This window comes from Sinocyclocheilus grahami, unplaced genomic scaffold (assembly GCF_001515645.1).
Source record: "Sinocyclocheilus grahami isolate Dianchi unplaced genomic scaffold, SAMN03320097.WGS_v1.1 scaffold54.1, whole genome shotgun sequence".
Lineage (NCBI taxonomy): Eukaryota > Metazoa > Chordata > Actinopteri > Cypriniformes > Cyprinidae > Sinocyclocheilus > Sinocyclocheilus grahami.
Genome location: NW_015505233.1, coordinates 763,678 through 786,753, shown reverse-complemented (window position 1 = coordinate 786,753; position 23,076 = coordinate 763,678). Strand labels below are relative to the sequence as shown.

Here is a 23,076-nt window from a genome sequence, read left to right as displayed (position 1 = left end):
GCCTAGAGCTGATCTGTGCTGGTCACTGAGGGAATACATCAACTTTCACCGTGGACAAAGCGAAGTCCAGCCCTCCTCAACTCACTCTATCACGCTAGCACGCTAAGCCGGGGCTTCCCCTCACGCTAGGCCGCTGTGTTTTTCGTTGCCACTGATGATTCAAATGTGAGTTTTGGGCAGTGTAGAGTAGCACTTGTTGTTTGTCATTTCTCCGATCACAAATGCAGACAGAGTTTTATGTTTACGCGGCGCGATGCAATGCAACGCAACACAACGCGTAAAAAGACAGTATAAGTCATTATAATCAGTAATTATGTCCCCACTGGATGCAACAAATGCCTCGTTTGTAATGGGTTTTAATGTTTATGTCTCGTCGCTCCGGCCGGACATGGCATCAACAGTATGTGAGGGGCGTAACATTTCCGTCACACACTTCAGGTATTCGACCAATCACAACGCACTGGATAGCTGGCCAATCAGAGCACACCTCGCTTTTTCAGACCGATGAGCTTTGTAAAACTTAGAGGAGAAACAATAATGTACAGTATGTGGAAAATAATGTGTTTTTTGAACTTTAAACCGCATAAACACATTTCATTACACCAAATACACAAAATAATGTCCTTTTTAGCAGCATCATATGACCCCTTTAATATTTGCTCTGAATGATTTAATTCACATACAAGTCTGATCACAAATTGGTTATTTCGGTACAATTCATAATTAATTTTTAAAAAATTGTTTTAGACGTACACTGCTGTTCAAAAGTTTGTTTTTAAACATTTTTTTAAAAAGTCTCTTATGCTCATCAAGGCTGCATTTATTTGATCAAAAATACAGTATTGAAAAAGTTTGCATTTATTTGAAACATAAAAACGTTGAATAATTTACCTCTATATGCTGCACGAGCAGAGCAATTTGGGAGAAATCCGTCACCTCGGCAGAGGCCTCCAGGACCTGAGAAACCACCTGACTCCATTGGCTGAAGCCATACAGAGGATCCTGCAGTATCTGCCGGAGAGCCATCTCACTCTCAGAGGACAGCCTAAAAGATCTGCCTTTCACACTGCCACAGGAAACACAAAACAACTCTACTTAGTAGTCCTACACAGTGTGAGCTTATAGAGCTTTCAACAGATGGCTGCCACCAAACAACTGAATAAATAACTGCAGTAAACCCTGTGTGTAATGCACTAATTGTTTGAAGTGCTTACATTAGCACTCTTTTAGGGCTGGATACACATTGTTTACGGCTGACTAGACTTGTGTGACTTGACATCACGTTGACAGTAACACAATGAGGACAGAAACCTACATGACGAGCCTCCCATTGTGTCTGCATGACAGAATGTTTACCAACGACATTATCAATAGCTAATGATTAATAAAATATCCATCAAAGTATTCTCCTTGGCTCATTCCTCCTTTGCTAGATGCTCTTTGCGTGTGGTTGCTGCTCACCTCTGGTACTCTTTCACCACTGCTAGCATCTCATCAGACAGGCTTTTGGAGTCTTGTGGGAATCGGAATAGCTCTTTCAACCGGGATTTCAGCTGTTCCACCCTGGGCTCCTCTGCAATGAGCTTGTTGCGCACTCCCTGAAATGTGGACGTAGAGAACTAATCAATGAATTAAGTACACACACATAGTGTGTTTGAAGGCAGGGCATTCAAGCAGGGCATAAACGCAGAATTTCTCCACATGGGGTCCAGACAGCTTTCATTGATCTAAAAAAGATTTTCATCCTTGTTGGTTTTCCCCCACTGCTTACAGCAAACTTGATCTAATTGGTTACTTTGATGGACTGAAATAAAGTGTACACACACACACACGCGTGTAAATATTTTTTTCTGAAATGGCTTAAAAGTTTTTTTTTTTTACTAAATGAAAACAAGAACAAAACATTTCACGATTGTCATGCAATAATGAAACATTTAAAATGCATAACGTACTTTTTTTTTGTTTTTTAATTCAGATTTATTTTTGCCTTTATTATGATAGAACAGTGGAGAGCAGACAGGAAGCGAAGTGGGAGAGAGGATGGGATCGGGATAGGTCCTCAAGCCTGGATTCAAACTTGGGACACCCTTAACACCAATGGCGTTATATGTCAGCGCACTTGCCGGCTAGGCTATCGGCATGTACTAAAGTAGTAATTTTAAACAGCAATATTGTCAACAATATCTAAAATTATCTAAAATGCTATTTTTACCACATAGGCCTATATTATGCCATAATATAGGATTAAATGTACATACAACCTTTGATGCCATTTTTGCTAATGATGTTTAAATCACAGACAGTACTAAAGCATCTCAACGTCTAATAAGTCGAATTTAGATAGAAAAAGTGGATAGCGTATAATGAAGCCCTATACTAATGTCTACTGCAGTTAGTGAATAAGATTCAGGTCATTTGCACTGAAATACAGCATACAAAGTGTCAAAACTTCATAGTGAATTTGGAGGTATGCCACACTATTACTCTTTCAAAAACAACTTGTAGAATTAGTTTTACTATGGCTCAAATTACTGTCTCACCCCACACAGGAATTTACCTAAGGCATTCCCTAAATCACCGTAGGTATCATGTGCCATCACAAAAATATGCTGAGTCTGCATCTGTATCCTACAAGAAGACATAAGAAGACTATTTGGGAGTGGTGAGAGAGACGAACAGAGTGCTAACCGTGTGCGTCTTCCATTGAGCTACCATATTTTCCTCAGTTCTCTCTCCATCCCTGCTTTCCAGATCACTGCTGAGGTTCTGGACCAAGGTTCGAAGCTGCTCCAGGTCCGTCCACAGCTCCTTACAACGGTTTGAATACTCGCTCTCAGAGTCTAGTGAGCTCTGGAGCTCTTCTTGATTCTCCAGCAGTGCTTGGCGTAACCTCTGCCAGGCCTGCCTCAACTCCTCCATCTCTTTTGTGATCTCCTCTGCACCTGCTGGAGACGTGTTGGTCTTCACAGCTTCAGACAGGTTTTCAATGTGCTGGAGAGTGAGCTCTTCTTTGGCTATACTAGCATTTAGTTCCTGATAGAAGTTGGATGGGTAGAAAATAATGAATTATTTATAATACATTTCACATTCTTTTTAATATATTTTGCAACAAGGTCTTCTAAACGTTAAGAGAGGTGGAACGTGATACAATGGCCAAAGACATCAGCCTGTATCAGTACACAGACCAGTAATTAAGAATTACTGCAAATAGAATACACAATGATTACTAAAACTTCATACACAATCAGTGTTGTATTTGTTAACTAAAGCTAAAACTAAATCTATTAAAAATTGTAATTGAAATAAAGCTGAAATAAAATAAAAACTTGGTAACTAATTGAAGTACTAAACTTACTAAAACTAAAAATCAATTATTAATTATATATAGAACATATTACACATAACAATTATTTAAACTAGCTAAAGTTAAAAATGAAATTAAAAAAATAAAAGCTTATTCAAAATATTATTAAATATTATAATAGTATATCATACTAAAGCAATATACTGATCTATTTAAATAATAAATATTAATAAGTATATATATAAATTATTGTTATTTATTATAAATAATTAATAACTATAATAACAAAAATTAATTACAGGGTCATATCATTTTTAAAATCATTTCGTTTTGGTCCCACATTTAACTCTGACCGTTGTCATATAAATATATATGCAAAATGGCAGCTGCATCAACAGTGAAAGTCAGGTCAAGTTTATTAATATAGCAATTTTCAAAATACATATTGTTTTAAAGCAGCTTTACAAAAGATAATTCCCTAATCCCCAGTGAGCAAGTTAAACACGACTGTGGCAAAGAAAGAAACCGCATAGGATAGAGGCAGTGAGGGAGGATAACTTGACAAATTTTATTATAGTTGACGTTTTTCTTTTTTAATATGGAATGCTAGATGAATTAATAGAGAAATTTATGTGGTGAAGTACCTTCCTGTCAACAACAAGGTATTTTTAGTGTATTAACGTTACTATGAAAACAAAGAATGAGTCCAAGGATGTGAACAGCTCATAGTTTTATTCGTAGTAATCAGATTTTTCATATGACCCTTTATTACAGCAGCCCGAAGTGAAAACGAGGACGCAAATTAGCAAGTACTCAGCTAAACTGGAATGACATCTCCACAGTTTGACTTCCAAAACAGGAATGATTTTCCCAGTTGACCATTCTGACCTCCCCTCCCCCAAATAAGTAGGTCATTGTACCTGCAGGGCTTTCAGCCTATTTTGTGTCGTATCCTCCATGTCGCTGAAACGGCTGACTTCTTCTGTTTTAGACATCAGCCAGGTTTGAAATTTATCAACGCAACGTTGGTACTGCTGGTGCTCCTCTGCTATTTTCTGTGCCAATGTTAATCTTTCCTGCACGCATTTAAAAAAAAATTTTAAATAAATAAATCAAACAAACATAAAAATCATATCTCTGACATTATAATACTATTTCCCATTTGATGATCTTGATTAATTCTGCAGGTAACAGCAATAGTTAAATAATAATATAGGTTAAATAATAAATTATACACTACCACTCAAAAGTAAAAAAATTAAATAAAAAAAAGACTTAATACTAAGCATGCATTAAATTGGTTACAACATTTCTATTTCAAATAAATGGTGTCTAGTATTAAAAATGCAAAGGGTTATTTTTAATTGTAATAATATTATTGTTTTACTGAAATAAAAAAAAAAAAAAAAAAAAATACTTAATACTAAGCATGCATTAAATTGGTTACAACATTTCTATTTCAAATAAATGGTGTCTAGTATTAAAAATGCAAAGGGTTATTTTTAATTGTAATAATATTTTTGTTTTACTGTATTTTTTATCAAATAAATGCACAAACGGCTTTCAAAAACAATAAAAAATTTTACTGACCCCAAACTTTTGAAAGGTAAAGTAATTTTCACTAATATCCCCTAATAATATCCCTAATAATTCATTCTTTCATAATAACTATAAAAGTGTAACACAAGCTACAACCTGTCAGTGACAGCAACGGAAAACGGATAACTTATTGAGACTAGATCTTTTGAATGACCGTCAAGAGTGACTGTAAAAAAATTAGAAGACTAAAAGATTAAAAGGCTGTTTTAACTAATTTAACATGCTGAACAACCTTATAAAACATTAACAATACAATACAGCTTCAAAAGGTTTCCAATCCTTCAAATGCAGCATTTTAATGTAGAACAAAGGCATTACCTACAAAACTCGAAAATATTCTGAAATGAGTCACCACACAAATTCAGTTAGGCTGTTTGGTTGTCAGTGATAAGAAAAGAAAACTCAAGGTTTACCTGTGCTCGGTCTCGAATGTGGTCATAGGCATCTTGAAGACCCAGCTGAGCCTTCTCATCTACGCTAGGGTCTTCGGTGCGGTTGAACAGGCCTGCAGCCTCATCCAGAAGCCTCTCTAGAAACTGAGCCTGTGCTTGAATGTCACTGTGAAGGACCCGCAGATGATCCACCTGCCACAGCTTCTCTTGGAGACCCAGCTGCATCTCAAGCAGAGGCTCCAGAGACCTGTGCATCTTCTCCAGCCACATCTCAAACTCCTCATAGGCCTTCAGGTATTCACTCCAGTGCAGCCACACCCACTCGATACGACTGTCAGAGGAGCACAAAAATAATCAAATTAATAAATACATTTTCAGATGCAAGGATATACAGCATTTTCCATTGTTCGAAACTCTTTATTATTTTATACTATACATATATATATATATATATATAGTATAAAATAAATTAAATACTTTTACAGTTTTTATTTTATAGACAGACAGCTAGATAGACGATCTATAGACGATCTATACTACTATAGACAAAGCCTGTACCTGTGACAATGAATGATGTAGGTTGACGTCTCCTCCCAGAGTGCTTTTATATCTTTGAGTTTCGAAAGAGTCTGATTCTTCATCTCTTCATCTCCATTTCGAAGCAGAGCTTCAGAAGCCACCAACACCCTGTCCATCTTTACATGGCCTTCAGGCTGTGAGCTATGAATTTTCTTTACAACAAATGGAAATTTTACATTTTAAATTGATGAGTCTGTATATCTCTTGGGAAACTGTCTCAAAAGCTTTTGAGAAATTAAAATGAGAAACCGAGATCGGACCACACCCTCAATAGGCCAAAGGTTAAGGAAGGTCTCACCTCTGTTTCTCGGAGCCTGACCTCCAGCGCTGATCTGGGTCCTTGGGTGTTATCGTTTTGCTTAAGCCTCTCCTGGACGGCCTGCATCCAGGAAAGGGCTTCTGCCAAACTTTCCCTGAACTCATGCTGCTCTTGCTGGGTCATTAGGTTAGGGCTGACCTAATGCAAAAACACATTTTCTAAATTCCAAAAAAGCGGTGAATTTCATTTCCAAATTCCAAAACAGCACACATTCGTTTTAATCACTTTTTAATCACTAAAGTGTCTCTGGAGGCCAACTGGCAAATCCAAAGGCAGGTCTGTTCACTGATAACACCCCTGAGCAGCTATTTACAGACTGAAATCTGGTCAAAATTATGTCTATAACATTTCAAATCTGGAATATAGTTTGAATAACAATGGTATCATAAATTGTGTTTCTTTAGCTCTAATCAACCAGCTAATGCACATTCTGGAGTAAACAAACAGGCAATTGAATCTTTGAAGTAAAGGGCGGGACTTTCCATTCCTACAGCTGCTATTCTGAGCACCGTAACGCCCCCAACAAAAAGCGATGATTAGCATTACAATTTCTCCTATTTATATATACTACCATTCAAAAGTTTGGGGTCTGTAAGAATTTTAAAGGAAATTAATACTTTTATTATACTGTTTTAAATAGACAGCAAAGACATTTATAATCTTACAAAAGATTTCTGTTTCAAATAAATACTGTTCTAAGTAGCACATCTGTTTTCAACACTTTAAAAAGCACTAAATCAGCATATTGATTTCTGAAGGATCATGTGACACTGAAGCTGAAATATAAATATATTAAAAATAGCTACTCTGAAATATATTAAAATATTTACTGTTTTTACTGTATTTTTAAGCAGCATTGATGAGCATAAAAGACTTATTCTTTCAAAAAAAAAAAAAATCTTATCCCAAACCTTTGAATGGTAGTGTATATGATACATTAATATTTCCACTCCTCAAAAACGTCTCTAGTAGACAATGCCAAGTCATAGGTTTGATTTCAAGGAGACACATACTAAAAGGTATTACTGCCATTTAAAAATAAAATTAAACAAAACAGAAGTATAACAGAAAAAGCAGCAGAATGAACATGACAGGATCGTACCGTGTTGGAAGGAAATCCCATATAAATATAAAAACTCTAGACACTTTTATAGTAGTAACAACAAACTGTAGTAATTACGTGAATTTGGCGGGCTTGCTGTGCTCACAAATGGTGACAGTTCATGAATCACCCCTGGCAGCTGCTTTGAACCAAACAGCTTTTGTTACCAGCCAATATTAGTAACCACCAAACCACTCCACCCTACAGTGCAATGTTCCCGCCAAACCCTGAACACTGGCCATGCTGCTGCATAACTTTTTTTAGGGGGCACGAAACACAATTCCTTGTGGCTACATATGTTCTTTCAAAACAAGAGATTGAATGGAAAGCAGAGCCAAATGTGGCCTTTTTTTCTTCTGTACAGAGGGCGCCCTAAAAAGAATTATAAGCCACTTTCCTGCATGAGTCATATCTCCCACAGCATTCCCTTCTCTGGCATTCCCATAACCCTTTTCATATGAAAATATGCAAACAATACATCTGGAGAACACTGTAATCCCTACTGCCATTGGTTTGGCCTTGAAATGTATGCAGTAGGTCCACACACACACACACACACACACACACACACACACACTCACTCTGAATACAGATTACATATGATTAAATAAAGGGATGATAAAGGGACACTGAACATTACAGTCCAAAGAAAATACATAGCTTAAATTGCATGTTACATTAGATTACAAGAAACAAATGCTTCTCAAATGAAATCATATCCACCTATATCTCATATCTGTCCAGTTTAACGCTGTTATAAACACAGATAATCATATCAAGTCACAACCAAAACAACCCCCCGCTCTCCTTTACACGATTATACGCTGATTTGCATACATGGAGCAGTTGAAGGTCTGTTCTCTGGCTGAATCTGTATACGTTACCACATAAATGCAACCTTAAAGACACATATAATTTAGTGTAACAACAAAATATAGAGGATTACTGCCTCGAATGAAGCATGCGGACACAGTTAAGTGCATTAAATCCCACCGTGTTACACTTTATAAGCTGTAAACTTTGTGTTCAGAAAGTAACAGAACAGCAATGCAGCCACACAGAAATGACTGTGTGTACAGATCTCAAACAACCGATAAAGTGGTCGTACTTACGGATATATGTGCATCTGATGCGAGTATTTTTGATAAGAAATTACCTTAAGTTGCTCCTCAAGCTACAAAGTTGCAGTAATTCGCCAGGAAGTCAATGCAGGCCTGTCAGTTGCTTGGGCCGGTCGAGGAGGAGATCAGGCAGAAGCAGCACATCCGCCGAGTAACTGATAAGCGCACGTGACCATTCAAAAATAGAGCGGGCTTTACTAACCGTTATGGCGGGCGAAATTTTTTTTAATAATTAATCAAAATAAATGTAATAAAAACGAATGCATTAATACCTAAATAACATCCCTCACCAATAAACCTCCCTCAGTACTGAGAGAAAAATGGCATAAAAGTCTGAGTATCAAGGAATTATTTTTAATTAGCTTTTTAAAAGGGAGTTTAGCACACCTAATGGGTTTTTCCCAGCATATTACTCAGACACAAAAACGAATCAAATATTTATTATAAATATGACATATCTAGCATTAGCTCAATTAATGAATGATGGTTTCAAGCCCATTGAACTCACCACTATTAAAAAGAATGTCTTAGTGCTGATAAAATAACCATATTGTAAATATCACATGAATAAATAGCTTTTTTTGTTTTTTATTAACCTATTGAAAATGAGGTAAATGATCTATAAATCCCAAACAACTTGGGAAGAAAATGAGCATTTCTGAGCCATGGACTCCCTCAGGAATTTCACATTAGAATAGCCATTTTAATTTATGAATAAAAAAAAGGTTTGTAGACAACATTGCTAGAACAAGACGTGAAAGTCTCTTCATGAGGGAACACAGTGAATTAGCTTTCCAGATTGGCCTACAAACTGAAGTCACAACTGCACAGCTCAACTGCTTAAAATTATTAATAAAAATCTCTAAGAGTCTATTTGACTTTATTGAATGGACAGTCAGGATGACTTTATTATTGACTGATTTGTATATGCTTTCATAAATATCCCATGGTGCTGACTAGTGACTCAGCTGTGAAAGCTAAAAGAGATGCTAAATAAATAAATAAAAATGTCCTTCTGTCTGGAAACAGTAGTAGCCTAATGCTTTTTTAAAAGGTAGGCTATAGTTCTGATTTTCTTCACTTTAATATTTTAATATAATCTATTCATTATTATCTTAGGATGGCCATTTAGAGTGATAATGTAATGAAAAATAACTAACAATAACCTTCACTTGCATGCATCTGTACTGCATTTGAAGAATACAACATATTTGTAGGTCTATATACATTTTTAATTTTGAATGTGATGCCTGTATGTGCAATAACATCATCCCGCCAAAATGAACCATCACCTTCAGTGTTCGATGTTGTAAGCAAGGCAATTTCAAGATGAAGCGCTTTCTAACCCGCCTTCACTTTGCATTTCGCCAGTCTTTTTGCCTATGAAAAGTGACAAAGGTAACTGCAGTTTGGTATCACATGAGCCAATGTTTGAGGTGCATCAAAATATCAAGGATGGTTGTATAAAACCTCCATAAGTCCCAAAAAAAAAAAAAAGAGTAAAAGATGGATGTAGCTGGAGAACGATCAGCAGTACACCGACCAGTAAATAAGGTTGAAAATAACATAGGCTCCCGGGAAGATCATGCGGGAGTATTTATCAATGGCATGCGTGTTCTGCATGATGCGTAAGCCGCGGATGCCCTTTTTCTTAGTGTTGGTAGATTCGCTGCTCATTGACAGGTGAACCACCATGTGCTCCTGTTTCTCTGGCACCACTTCCTCAGGAACCATGGGAGCTTCTGTGTAGCCAGCCAAGCTGTTGGTGTCAGCCTCGCTGTAGGTCCCATCCAACATCATGGTCCTGGTGTGGGACATACCACAGGCGCAGGGCAATGACTGCAACCGGTTGAGTTGGGCGATCAGGGAGATCAGAGAACAAAGAGAGAGATCATTAACAAGGGCAAATTATCAGTTGGCGTATATTAGCTGATGGCTGACGATCTTATCAACATTACTCAACCATTAGTAGTGTGATGAGAGAGGGAATGTGTTACGACACAATTTTTCTTTCCTGTGTTGATGTAATTCCTGCTAAAATGTGGGGTCGAAATTCTATTCTTTTTCTCCACAGAACTGGGCCCGTATTCACAAAGCATCTGAAGGCTAAAAGTAGCTCATAACTCGCCAATTTAGAAGAAAATCTTAAAAGCAATGGGCGTGTCAGTCCTAAATGTAGAACTCCTAAATTTTGCTCTAAGAGTATTTCACAAAGCGTTTTAGCACTAAAACTAGTTCCTAAATCTGTGAAACTTTAGGAGTAGTGAAGAGGACTCCTAAGTCACTAAGACCAAGCCACAAACAATCCTAAAATCTGCCTCGGAACGCAAACATTTTTGGAAATATTTGAGTTTTTAAAAAGGTATCACCTTTGGTTTTGGAGGTTATCCCAACTCCAAATTATCCTTTGATTATATCCTTGTTTTCATTAACCAGCTGGGCAAGAAGTAACAGCTGTTCTTGTGTCCAGTTTGGTTTTCTTTTACGTTTGCATGTCTTACTATCAGCCATGAGTATTCTACTCTGTTAATTAAAAAGCTGTTTATATTTATGAGAAGCATACATGTAAGAGGCTGACAATTAGCTGAACATATACTTGTTTAATTAGTGACAATTCACCTGCATTTTATTTGAATATGGCAACATAATATTGCACTCTACAATATTTCTATGAATAAATCTCTGATAGAGACCCCTCCCCTATCAGCCAATCACTGTGTGCATAGCAAGTAAGCATGCTGACATCATCCATAGCAACCAGGTCAACTCCGCCCTTACTCTTAGCTTAAAGTCCGCATGAAATCAAAATGTACTATACTTCAATCATGACAACTCTCGGAAGATTTTAGCATGGTGATGGATATGACAATGTTAATGTATTTGGTCTTGGCGGAATAGATCTACTACGCTGCTGCTGAATTGCTGCTGATGTTGGTTATTGCTGTAATTGTAGATTATTGCTGCTGCTGCAAGCAAGTACAGGAACTTGCTACTGCCAATGCATACGGCGATACGGTGCCGTGAGTATTTAAGACATACTGCTGCTGCACAAATAGCATATAAAATAACCCATAGCAGATCTATACAGGTGGAGCTGGGGAAGGTGGAGGGTTTCAGAGAAACTCTGAAGACACGGTGCAGGAATCTCTAGTGAATGCTAGCCAGCCATATAAATGCAAGGCAGTAAGCTCATTGGCTGCATATGCAGGATGAACCAATCAGCTTGTGCCAAGTCATTTAACTCTCTGAATATCATCGGTTACGTTAACAACCAGTCGCCTGAAATACAGTCAGCAGCAACTTTCGGCTTTCGACTTTAAGACTTCTCTCTATTCCTTAGAAAAAGGTTGTCTCAGCAGCTTTGTGAATAGGTTTTAAGAGTAAACTCTTTGCTAAAAAACTTTTACTGCTATTTAGGAGCACTCTTAGTGTCAAGTTAAAATCTTTTGTGAATACGGGCCCTGATTTTTAATAATAATTTATAAACTGTGAGCTACGAGGTTGCTAATCGATAGAAATATGATTCTGTTGAAGCCAACAGCTTACATTATTGAAACTTATTTAATAATTCACATCCTAGCTGGATGGCTTGGTTCATTTCATATAACTCCTAAACAAAGACCTCTGAAAATTCATATGGGGAAAAAATTAAATGGAAAAATACTTAAATGAACCAAGGCCAGTGATAAAGTTGGCGGGCACTGTTGCACTCTATATACAGTAGAAGGCATGCCAATGGCTTTTTAATATGAAAAAAAAATGCCAATAGCCTTTTAACATGAGTAGTTTATAATATTAAGTATGTATATTGTATACAGTTCATTGTAGGCAAAATTTCTGTATGCACAGACATAAATTTAAAACGTGTACACTGTGTGAAGTACAATATCCCACAGTGCAATGTGGTGGACATAACTTTCTATTAATGGATGAGTCGGACAAAATATCCACACAATATTTTGTGTTATGATTGAATATTTGATTGAAATTACAAGTTATTTATATGCAAGATGGGATTAAAATTATTCTATTTTTATTTACATTTACATCATGAGGTCACACAGAAAATGTCATGACGTCATGACAAAGTAGTGATTTACAGTTGGAAAACACTGCATAATGTAAAACGAGTATAAAAATACGTTCAACTTTACATTTCCAGTTTAGTAGTCATATCAGCTGTGATTTTCAACAGTTCTTAAAAATCTCTTTCCTTACTCATTATTTGATTGGACTGCTAAAACTGAAGACTTTTTTAAACACATACATACTTTAATAAATTTAGCAAATTAACATTTATTTCCGAGATCTGATATGACAGAACTAACCAAATTAAATATGCATTATGATGAGGTCATGTGACAACAGTAAAACATACTTTACATTGAAATGTTTATATTTTCATCAATATTTTGGAACAGTTTTCTAGAATAGAAAGACTATTGATTTTAATCACATTTTCCAGCTTATTTTAAGTTGTATGTTAGCATTCAGATTACCATCAAAGCTAATAAATATGGACTAGTTAGAGCAACAAAACCCTCCATTTCATGTCATGAGGTCTTGAAAAAAAACATACACTTTCATTTGGGTGTGTACTGTTTCTTTAACCAATTCTATTTTTTTTACCTGCTCTCTAACTGCTCGATCTCTGAGCTTACGCTCTCTCCTCTCCTGGACCGTGGTCAGATAGTTGACTGCTGCATACTCCAAGACGGACAGGAACACAAACACAAAACTGACCCACAGGTAAATGTCCACAGCTTTGATGTAGGAGACTCTGGGCATGGAGGCGTTCAGCCCAGTGATGATGGTGGACATGGTGAGCACCGTGGTGATACCTTGATAAAATCAGCACATCCTGTTAAAATCTGCAGGTGCGTAACTTAACATAGGAAGCAACATTGACGCCTGAGGCAAAAATGTTGATTTGCGATAATCTTACCTAATGAAACTCTGGCTGGAACAGCCCTGCGATCAATCCAGAACGATACCCATGACAACATAACCATAAGTGTGGCAGGGAAATAAGTCTGCAGCAGGAAGAAGAAAATGTGGCGGCGAAGCGTAAAGTTTATATACAGGCGGTTGTACCACCCTAAAGAGAGAAAGAGATAAAAATACAGATGGAGTCACATATTAACCTAGTGAACACTTTAGCTACACTTGAAATATTGTACTATGCATAGTGAAATATTATTAAAATTTTTCACAATTTAAAATAATTGTTTTCTGTTTTAATATATTTTCAAATGTAATTTATTCATGTGATGGCAAAGCTGAATGATCAGCATCATTGTAGTCTTCAATGTCACGTGATCCTGCAGAAATCACCCTAATATGCTGATTTTATATTATATTATAATATGATATTTTTGTGGAAACCATGATACATTTTTATTCAGGATTCTTTGATTAAATTTTAAATAGAAATTACTACATTACATTACAGTTCAAAAGTCTTACTGGCCCTAAACTTTTGAACAGTAGTATATTTTAAAACAAGACAGCACAAGCTAAATATTTAAAAAATACATTTGCTAGACTGTAAATTTTAAATAAAAATCCAAAATTAGGACACATTGTGGTTGTTGAACACAATCTGATAAACCAGTGGCACCAGTTGATTAAATGTCACTGAAAAACCAGCTCAGAGAATTAAAGTTAGTTCTGAGGAAAGCATCATATGCTTGCAGTCAGATGCCACTTGCTTTGATATTTAATGTAATACCATTCATACACTTTTAAGTGTGACTTAAGTGTCCAAATCTGTCTTGGGGCCACACTACTTGAAATAAATCAACTTGACAAATAATCCCCCAATACCTGTGCTGCTGTAGAAAGCCAGTCGAGAGGTGGTGTGAAACTTCTGTATGAGGAACTGAGAGAGAGAGATTTTGTCATCTATACTCAAAGACTCATCTCCACTTTTCCAGTACAGCATCAGATCCTCATCCGTGTAGGCGTCTAGAAAAGAAGGATCCATTTCAGGAAAAACTAGCTTGGCAGAGTGAATTGAGCATGTGCCGCACTAAAAATAACACAAATTAATGATTCGCTCACAGCTCTCCAACTCCAAAGAGCAGGACTGTGAATCCAGCGGGAAACGGCTGAAGTCCATGTTGCAGGCTGCTGTAACGGTGACCCTGGGCACAAGAACCATGTATAACACGGATGAAAATACAGAAGCCCACCGTCTTAGATCATTATATTTCATCATATTCCACACAGACACCTGCTTTATTCACTTTTCGAACCCAAAAATCCATGGAATTTTCATATGCGGTTTCAAATGAAATTGGTAATTGATCAGTTTACCCAAAAATGAAAATTCTGTCATCATTTCCTCACCTTCATGTCCAAACTTGTATGACTTACTTGTAGGGCTGGGCAACATGTCCAAAAATTATCACAATATTTTTTTCATATCATACATTGATATTTATCATAAATATTAATTTACCGTTAATAGCGAAAGAAACGCTTTCCATATGTTTGTTAAACCTTAAGAATGAATGTAAACAAATTGTTTGTTCACAAACTTCACAGAGTAAGATGCCTTTTAATTTAGGTCTCCATGGAAAGATTTTTTTTAACGGCTAAATTCCGTGTTTTCCATTCTTCTGGGCACTGTTTTTTATGATTTAAGACAAATTTATCATCAAAAATGGTGGCTAATAAAATGAAGACTTTAACAAAGTAATCAATCTTTTAAAATGTAATCAAATGAAAATAAAATTATTAATTAATTTACAATAAAACTAAGTCAACTAAGATGCTGCACAACAGAACTGTATAAATTAAAACATGGAAAAAAATATGTTGGCTGTATGACATTTCTCAGTACTAATCAGTATTAGTATTATTTTAAAGAAGTACATTTTAGCACACAATAGTAATATGTTTCTTCATAATTTTTTTAAATTACACCAAACTTTTATTTTGGGGGTTTTGAGTTTCAGTGTTTTTGATGGTAGTTCTGTGTCCAATATTATGGACGTAAAAGAGCAGCTTGGACGTTCTACTAAACATCTCCTTTTATGTTCCACAAAAAAGAGAAGATCATATGGGCTTGGAATGACAGTAGCTTTGGTAAGAAAGCTCCTGCTAAGAATAAAAATGTAAATGCAATGTAAATGTGCTTAGTAATGCTAGTCAAGAATGGCACACTAGCGCCATTTACTGAACTGACACTAAGACCGTCTCACTTTTCTCTCCGTATTTCTCTCCTCTGTTCTCTACAGTGGTGTCCATCATTTGTCGGAAAACGGAAATAATCTGGGCCAGTCCCATCAATAATGACACTTTCCCTGGAGCCAGAACAGTGTCTGAAATTTGACTTTGAACTCAGCGCTAGCCCTTGATTATAGCCTGCACGCAGGTAGCTTGGCCTAATTTTTCATTCACAGCACAAAAGACACAGCAAAAACATCACAGGCCAGAAGCATCGTTCTAATTTTAACACCGCAGCAATATGCAAATGCTTAAGCCCACCGACGTGCTTTTGTTTTCAAACCATATTTAAATGAAACCACATGCAGTAGTTAAGTTGCTTGAAGGTGAAATGTAGTAACTGCTGAACAACTGCAAAAATATTAACTTTTTCTAACAGTTTACAAAATAAACAGGAATTAGAATAAATATGTATAAGTACATTTACATAAATACATTTAAACTCTATACATATGTACATAACTTACAAATAATTGGAATTATAATGGCTCACTTAAAAGTCAGAAATGCCGGTGTAGATAATCTGCTTTTTTACCTCAGGCTGTAAAGAACGTGACCATCAGGGAACACTCTCAGCATGATATTTTCTGTGGTGGTGTCATGAATAAAAGATCTTTTAGAGTGGACGAAGAAGACGTCAGGAACCCAGATCTTCTTCACCAAGCGCCCGTCGAAAGTCATGCTTTTATTTGTGGTGCTGGTGAAAGACAAGCGCTCATCCTTCCAGTAGTGTCTCAGGTATAATGTCATAGTAAAGTCCTGCACAGATGAAGAAAAAGGAAATGCGAGAGTTTTCACAGTTTATAGTTAAAGCATAATGATTTTTAGAGGAGGCTCTACCATTCTTGTTTTCTGAACGGTTTAAAAGTTTGGGATGTTTTTTTTTTTTTCAAAAAAAAATTAATACTTTTATTCAGCAAGGATGCATTAAATTGATGAACACTGACAGTGAAGACATTTATAATGTTACAAACATTTCTATTTCAAATCAAAAGATCTTGATCAAAGAATCCTGAAAAAAAAACACAGTTTCAACAAAAATATTAAGCATCAAAACTGTTTTCAACATTGATTATAATAAATGTTTCCTGAGCACCAAATCAGCATATTAAAATCATTTCAGAAAGATCATGTGATACTGAAGACTGAAGTAATGGCTGCTGAAAATTCAGACATTTTAAAAATTAAATAGAAAACAGGTATTTAAAATTTCACTAAATAACAGTTTTTACTGTATTTTTATCAAATAAATACAGCCTTGATGAAAAACTTCTTTCGAAAAAAAAAAAAGACCAATCCCAAACTTTTGAACAGTTGTGTGTATATTTGGGTTAATCTCGTGGGAACTTGACACATTTGACCCCAAAATCATAGAAAAACAATATAAATTATATTTGACATTAATAAGATAAAGCCGTTTTATGAGCATTAAGATTTTGTGTGATTAGGACATTATCTTGATGCAAAATAAACATAAACGAGGACTAGAACTTCTGTGCCATTTTTGAATCATAAAAGTGGCTCCCTATCTGTCGGTCACTACCAGTTATGTCATGACGACAAAGGGGGTTTACTTGAGAGCCCCAATCAGCTCTGACTTTCAGAGAAAACGCCAATGAATTTTGGCTAGTGGATTTTGCATACCTGAGCCACTCATGCATACGGGTATAAATAGGCGACAGGTGCATCCACTCATTCAGATTTTTGCTTCGGAGCCGAGTGGGTGAATGATTTCTTCTCCACAAAGCCTTTTCGTTCTGACTGGAAGAAAGAAGCTGTTCCTGGTTGGCGTGACGGCACAAACAGCGGTGTCACTGTTGATTCAGTGATTCCCCTGGGTGCTTCAACTAAAAGAGCAGTTTCTCATCACGAACGGCTCGCGTCTTTTTAAAGATGCTGTTCCATCCGTGTTCTCTTGGTTGCGGTCGTTACCTGCCCTCTGTTGACGGCCACGAGCGTTGTCTTCAGTGTCTGGGCACCCAACATGCTGAAGCTGCATTCGTGGATGACCCATGCATTCATTGCTAGCGTATGAGCATGGCTTCGCTGCGATCTCGCCTCTCTCTCCTCACGGGGAACGGAGCGGCACCCTCTGTCTCTACCCATCCCGGTTTCCCCGTCACAGTGAGAGCTTCTCTGCCGGGCACGTCCCCGCGGACCTCTCACTCCTCCCGCAGCGAATGTCCCATGCAGCTCCCTAGTGATTTCGCTGGCCTGGCTTGTGACGGTCCCAGCATTTCATTCGGTGCACCGCTGGAGGATCGGATGTCGATCGCAGGGGATGGGCTATCATCCCCCGAGGATGAAGATTGCGGGGCTACCCCTCTCGGGTGTTGATGGCCGTGCTTTCACGGGCAGCCACGAGTATCGGGATGGAGGTGTGGACGCCTCCCAGTCCCGCCATCTAGCGGCTGGATGATTGGTTTCTTGGAGCGGGGTGCGGCTCACAACCACGCCGGGCGCCGGTGCCTTTTTTCCCGGAGGTACATGAGGAGCTGATGAAGTCGTGGACGGCCCTTTTTACAGGCAGAAGCCGCTCGTCTCCCTCCTCACTACCCTTGATAGCGGGGCGGCTAGGGGGTACGTAGACAATCGTCTGCGTCTCCCGTCCAAAGCCTGTAAGCTGACGGCCGCTCTCAATGTGCTCAAGAAAGGCGGTCCTGGATCCTGGATCTGCAAGTCCTGAATCGGGCCCTTCACAAGCTTCCGTTCAAGATGTTGATGCAGAAGCGCATCATCAGATACATCCAGCCCCAGGATTGGTTTGCGGCGGACGACCTGAAGGATGGTTACTTTCATGTCTTGATTCTTTCTTGACACAGGCCGTTTCTACGGTTTGTGTTCGAGGGTCGGGCATGGCAGTATCTCACCATGTCCCACTGTGTCTTTACGAAGGTCGTGGAGGGCACCCTTGCCCCGTTATGGGAAGTGGACATCAGGTTCCTCAACTACCTCGACGACTGGCTCATCATCGCCCGGTCACGAGAGCAGTTGTGCAATCACAGGGACCTGGTGCTCCAGCACCTCAGCCAGTTGGGGCTTCGGGTCAACTGGAAAAAGAGCAAACTCTCCCCGTGCAGAGAATCTCTTTTCTCGAGTATGACGGCGTGGCTCACCAGCGAGCGTGCCCAGTCAGTGCTGAACTGCCTGAGTTCCTTCAGAGGCAGGAAAGTGGTATCTCTGAAACACTTTCAGAGGCTTCTGGGGCATATGGCATCCGCAGCCACAGTCATGCCGGTTGGATTGCTTCATATGAGACCACTTCAACACTGGTTACACTCCCGAGTCCTGAGATGGGCATGGCGTTGTGGTTCACTTCACGTGACCATCACGCTGACGTGTCGTCGCTCATTCAGCCCCTGGACAGACCTTGCCTTTCTATGGGCCGAAGTGCCCTTAGAACAAGTGTCCCAGCATGTCGTTGTCACGACGGATGCCTCCAGTACAGCCTGAGGTACTACATGCAACGGGCAGGCAGCCTCGGGGCTCTGGATGGGGCCTCGACTGCTTTGGCACATAAACTTCCTAGAGCTGTTGGCAGTGCATCTCGCCTTACAGCAGTTCTGGCCACTGCTACAGGACAAGCACGTGTTGGTTCACACGGACAACACTGCGGCCGTGTCGTACATCAACTGGCAGGGAGGTCTACGTTCATGTCGCATGTCACAGCTCGCCCGTCATCTCCTCCTCTGGATTCAGATGCAGGGAAGCCCAGATCGACCTGTTTGCTTCCCGCGAGTCCTCCCATTGCCAGCTGTATTACTCGTCGTACCCATTGCCAACTGTATTACTCCCGGTACTGGCCCACCTGGTTTTCGGAACTCATGGTCCTCGCGACAGCCCCTACCTGGCGCATCCCTCTGAGGAAGGACCTCTTTTCTCAGGGGCTCGGCACCATATGGTACCCGTGTCCAGATCCCTGGGACCGCCACGTGTGGCTCCTGGACGGGACGCGGCGGTGGTAAACACGATCACTCAGGCTAGAGCTCCCTCGACAAGGCAAGCCTATGCTCTGAAGTAGAGTCTGTTCGTGAACTGGTGTTCTTCTCGCCGAGAAGACCCCCGAAGATGTACGATTGGAGTAGTGCTTTCTTTCCTGCAGAAAGTTTGGAGCGTAGGCCGTCACCCTCCACCTTGAAAGTGTATGGGGCTGCTATCGCAGCACATCACGATGCAGTGGACAGCTGGGCCCTGGGAAAGCACAATCTCATCGTCAGGTTCCTGAGGGGTGCCAGAAGGTTAAATCCTCCTAGGCCACCCCTGGTGCACTCCTGGGATCTCTCTACTGTCCTGGCTGGCCTTCAGAGGGATCCCTTTGAGCCGCTGGACTCAGTTGAGCTTAAGTTCCTGTCTGCTAAGAAATGCTCCTGACCGCGATCACTTCCATCAAGAGGGTCAGGGACCCCCAAGCATTTTCAGTGAGCGAAGAGTCTCATGTTGTCCTGAGACCCCGGCCTGGATACGTGCCCAAGGTTCCCACCACACCTTCAGGTGGTGAACCTGCAAGCACTGCCTTCAGAGGAGGCAGATCCAGCCTTGGCATTGCTGTGTCCCGTAAGTGCGTTGTGCATATACATGGACTGCACTCAGAGCTTCAGAAGCTCTGAGCAGCTCTTTGTCTGCTATGAAGGTCAGCAAAAAGGGAAGGCTGTCTCCAAGCAGAGGTCGGCCCACTGACTAGTGGATGCCATCGCCTTGGCGTACCAATCCCAAAGCGAGCTGTGCCCCCTGGGGGTGAGGGCTCACTCCACACAGAGTGTTGCCTCCTCCTATGCGCTGGCACACGGCACCTCTCTGGCAGACATTTGTAGAGCTGCGGGCTGGGCGACACCGAACACCTTTTACAGTCTCCGTGTTGAGCCGGTTTCTTCCCATCTATTGAGTAACCGGTAAGTGGCGGGAAGAGCCAGCCAGTGTCACGCTTGCTGCGCCATTCCCCCTCACCAGGGGATGCGAGCGCTTTTCCTCCTCCAGTAAGTTCCCCAGATGACAAACCCTGGTTGAGTATCCTCCAGCAGTCTGACGCCAGGCCCAGTATCAGTGTTAGCTTGCCTGGGTTTCCGGTCAGCCTCTTTACTGGGCTAGGTGTCCATATTGCTTGATTCCCTGTGGGCGATCCCATATGTGTATTTCTCCATGGTAAGGTTTCCCTCTTGGTGAACCCGTGTCTTCCCTTTGACAGACCCCTCTGTCAGTCTCTGCTGGCAGCCGTTCCTCCCTACTCCTAGGTAGGACCTGCCTCAGAGACCCATTCCATATGTAGTACTGCCCCAGGCCTGGGTCAGTCCATATTAGTGTCTCCACATGATACCTCCCTATGGGCAGGATGTGGTCTCCGTAGCACCCTTCTCCGGAAGGCTCGCTTCCCCTTCGTTACTGCCAAAGCTGTAAACAACAAACAGGAAAGCCATGACGCACCTTTCATGAAGGTCGAAATCCCTTCTCTTAAGAAAAAATATTCTGTCATAGGAACAGCGGCTTGGCTATCTCCAGCAGCGATGTACTCACCTTTTGGTCCCTGCGGGCACCAAGGTCAGCGAATTTGCGATGGGGCGTTGGTAAGGTTACGACCTTTGCGTAGCATTTGTTTGACAACATTTGCAGCGCTATAGGGTTGTGACGGGGTTCAGGTTGTGGTGCTTTTCATGGACCCCCTATGTCGTCACGACATAACTCGTAGTGACCGACAGATAGGAAACGTCTCTGTTACGTACGTAATCCTCGTTCTCTGATGGAGGGAACGGAGACGTTATGTCTCCATGCCACAACCTTGAACCATCGCTGTTTGCCAGGGACACGTTCTCGGCTCCTCAGTGTAAAACCTGATGAGTGGATGCACCTGTCACCTATTTAAACCCGTATGCACAGGGAGTGGCTCAGGTATGCAAAATCCACTATCCAAAATTCATTGGCGTTTTCTCTAAAAGTAAACCCCCTATGTCGTCACGACATAATGTCTCCGTTCCCTCCATCAGTGAATGAGGGTTACATACATAACCGAGATGCTCATATGACTTGTGTGGAATATCCCAAATCTTAAGGCCTCTGAAGACAGAAGAACATAGCGCACAAGTCATAGGAACCACTTTTATGGGACTTTGGTATCCTTTTGAAGCTTGAAAGCTTTTGTTATCCAAGGAAGGAACTCTTTGTGTTTGCAACAACATAAATGATGACATAAATAATATACAACATTGCTTTTTTCATTATAGTGATTAGAATTGGATTTTCTTTGCATTACAGTAATGAGAATTGAGAGGAGGGGATATGATCAATTGTCATGAAAATAATGCCCAATGATAAAAACATTATGTAGACTTTATTTCCTAAGCAAAATATAGTGTCTTTCTTTTGATTTCAGGGTGAAATGAGCTAGACATGTTCTTCAAAGGTTATGTGGCAATACTGGCAATGTACACACACCAAAGTTTTGGGAGTGGCAACTGTTTTATTGCTGCAGCAAGTACAAGGCCAATTTCACATCTTACATCAATTCCTTACAAGTCTTTTCTTTGCAGTTTGTTTTAAATAGAAAGTCGATGTAACTCTCAATCCTCCATATGATGCCTCTCTACATCGCTCAAGCAGATCATCCCTTCTCTGTTCTTTCTTTGGCTTATATAACCATAAACATTTCAAATGGACAGCAATTATATATGGTCAATAAAAGCACCACACAGTTTCTTTGTTGCATCGCACAAAGACTTCTACCAAGAGGGAAACCCAAAACATGAGAATGGAATGGCAGAATGGGTGTCATATTCTGTTAAAACAAAAGTAAAAAGAAGATCCATGATCAAAGTTTTTGCCATCAGATGCAGCAGCTCTTTTTTTAGGAATACACTTGTGGGACTCAGTAACTGCAAAAAAGCCAGTAATAAATGGGCAAAATTTAAAAGCTATAGAATTATGAAATTGAGAGTGAATCTTACAAAACTTGCGTAGAACATGTCAAAGTCATTTTTTATCAAAATCAAAAGAAAGAAATTATATATACTATAAGAATATTTTATTATAATAAATATTTTTTTCTTATTTTTCTTATTATAAATCTTATTTTCTTATTATTTTTCTTACATAAATTATCCTTTGCATAGAAAATGAAACCTATTTTTAGGACTTTTTTCTATTTTTGCATAGTAGATTTTCATAACTATAAATCCCAAAATTCTAATTATTAATGAATGAAAGTAATGAATAAATAAATAAATGATAATTGATTTAAATTGCAAAATATTTTACATCATGGTAGTGTTTTACTGGCTTTGTTATTATTGTATTTAAATAACATAAAAATCATTTTTTTAATATTTAAATTTAATCAAAACATTTCTAAAGATATCTGGATGTATCCGAAAATTTGATTCCGAAATGTATTAAATTGTAGTGAAAATAATGTCACAATGCCAAAAATCCTAACATTTTCA

At 39.3% G+C, this 23,076-nt stretch overlaps 2 protein-coding genes across 2 annotated transcripts in view; both read right to left on the bottom strand.

Annotated features, from left to right (window-relative positions):
- LOC107583620 (nesprin-3-like) overlaps positions 1-8,528 on the bottom strand; it is a 43,851-nt gene extending 35,323 nt beyond the window's left edge. The window contains exons 1-8 of the mRNA XM_016269906.1: positions 8,408-8,528; positions 6,173-6,331; positions 5,854-6,026; positions 5,317-5,626; positions 4,225-4,380; positions 2,689-3,033; positions 1,462-1,598; positions 892-1,066 (exon numbers count right to left, since the gene is read on the bottom strand). Coding sequence (XP_016125392.1) covers positions 892-1,066; positions 1,462-1,598; positions 2,689-3,033; positions 4,225-4,380; positions 5,317-5,626; positions 5,854-6,026; positions 6,173-6,316 — 1,440 coding nt within the window. The 5' untranslated portion in view covers positions 6,317-6,331; positions 8,408-8,528. The remainder of the gene's footprint in view (positions 1-891; positions 1,067-1,461; positions 1,599-2,688; positions 3,034-4,224; positions 4,381-5,316; positions 5,627-5,853; positions 6,027-6,172; positions 6,332-8,407) is intronic.
- Positions 8,529-9,767: 1,239 nt separating this feature from the next.
- LOC107583677 (gamma-aminobutyric acid receptor subunit rho-2-like) overlaps positions 9,768-23,076 on the bottom strand; it is a 16,086-nt gene continuing 2,777 nt past the window's right edge. Inside the window, exons 2-7 of the mRNA XM_016269960.1 lie at positions 16,185-16,408; positions 14,480-14,562; positions 14,243-14,383; positions 13,362-13,514; positions 13,046-13,257; positions 9,768-10,255 (exon numbers count right to left, since the gene is read on the bottom strand). Coding sequence (XP_016125446.1) covers positions 9,944-10,255; positions 13,046-13,257; positions 13,362-13,514; positions 14,243-14,383; positions 14,480-14,562; positions 16,185-16,408 — 1,125 coding nt within the window. The 3' untranslated portion in view covers positions 9,768-9,943. The remainder of the gene's footprint in view (positions 10,256-13,045; positions 13,258-13,361; positions 13,515-14,242; positions 14,384-14,479; positions 14,563-16,184; positions 16,409-23,076) is intronic.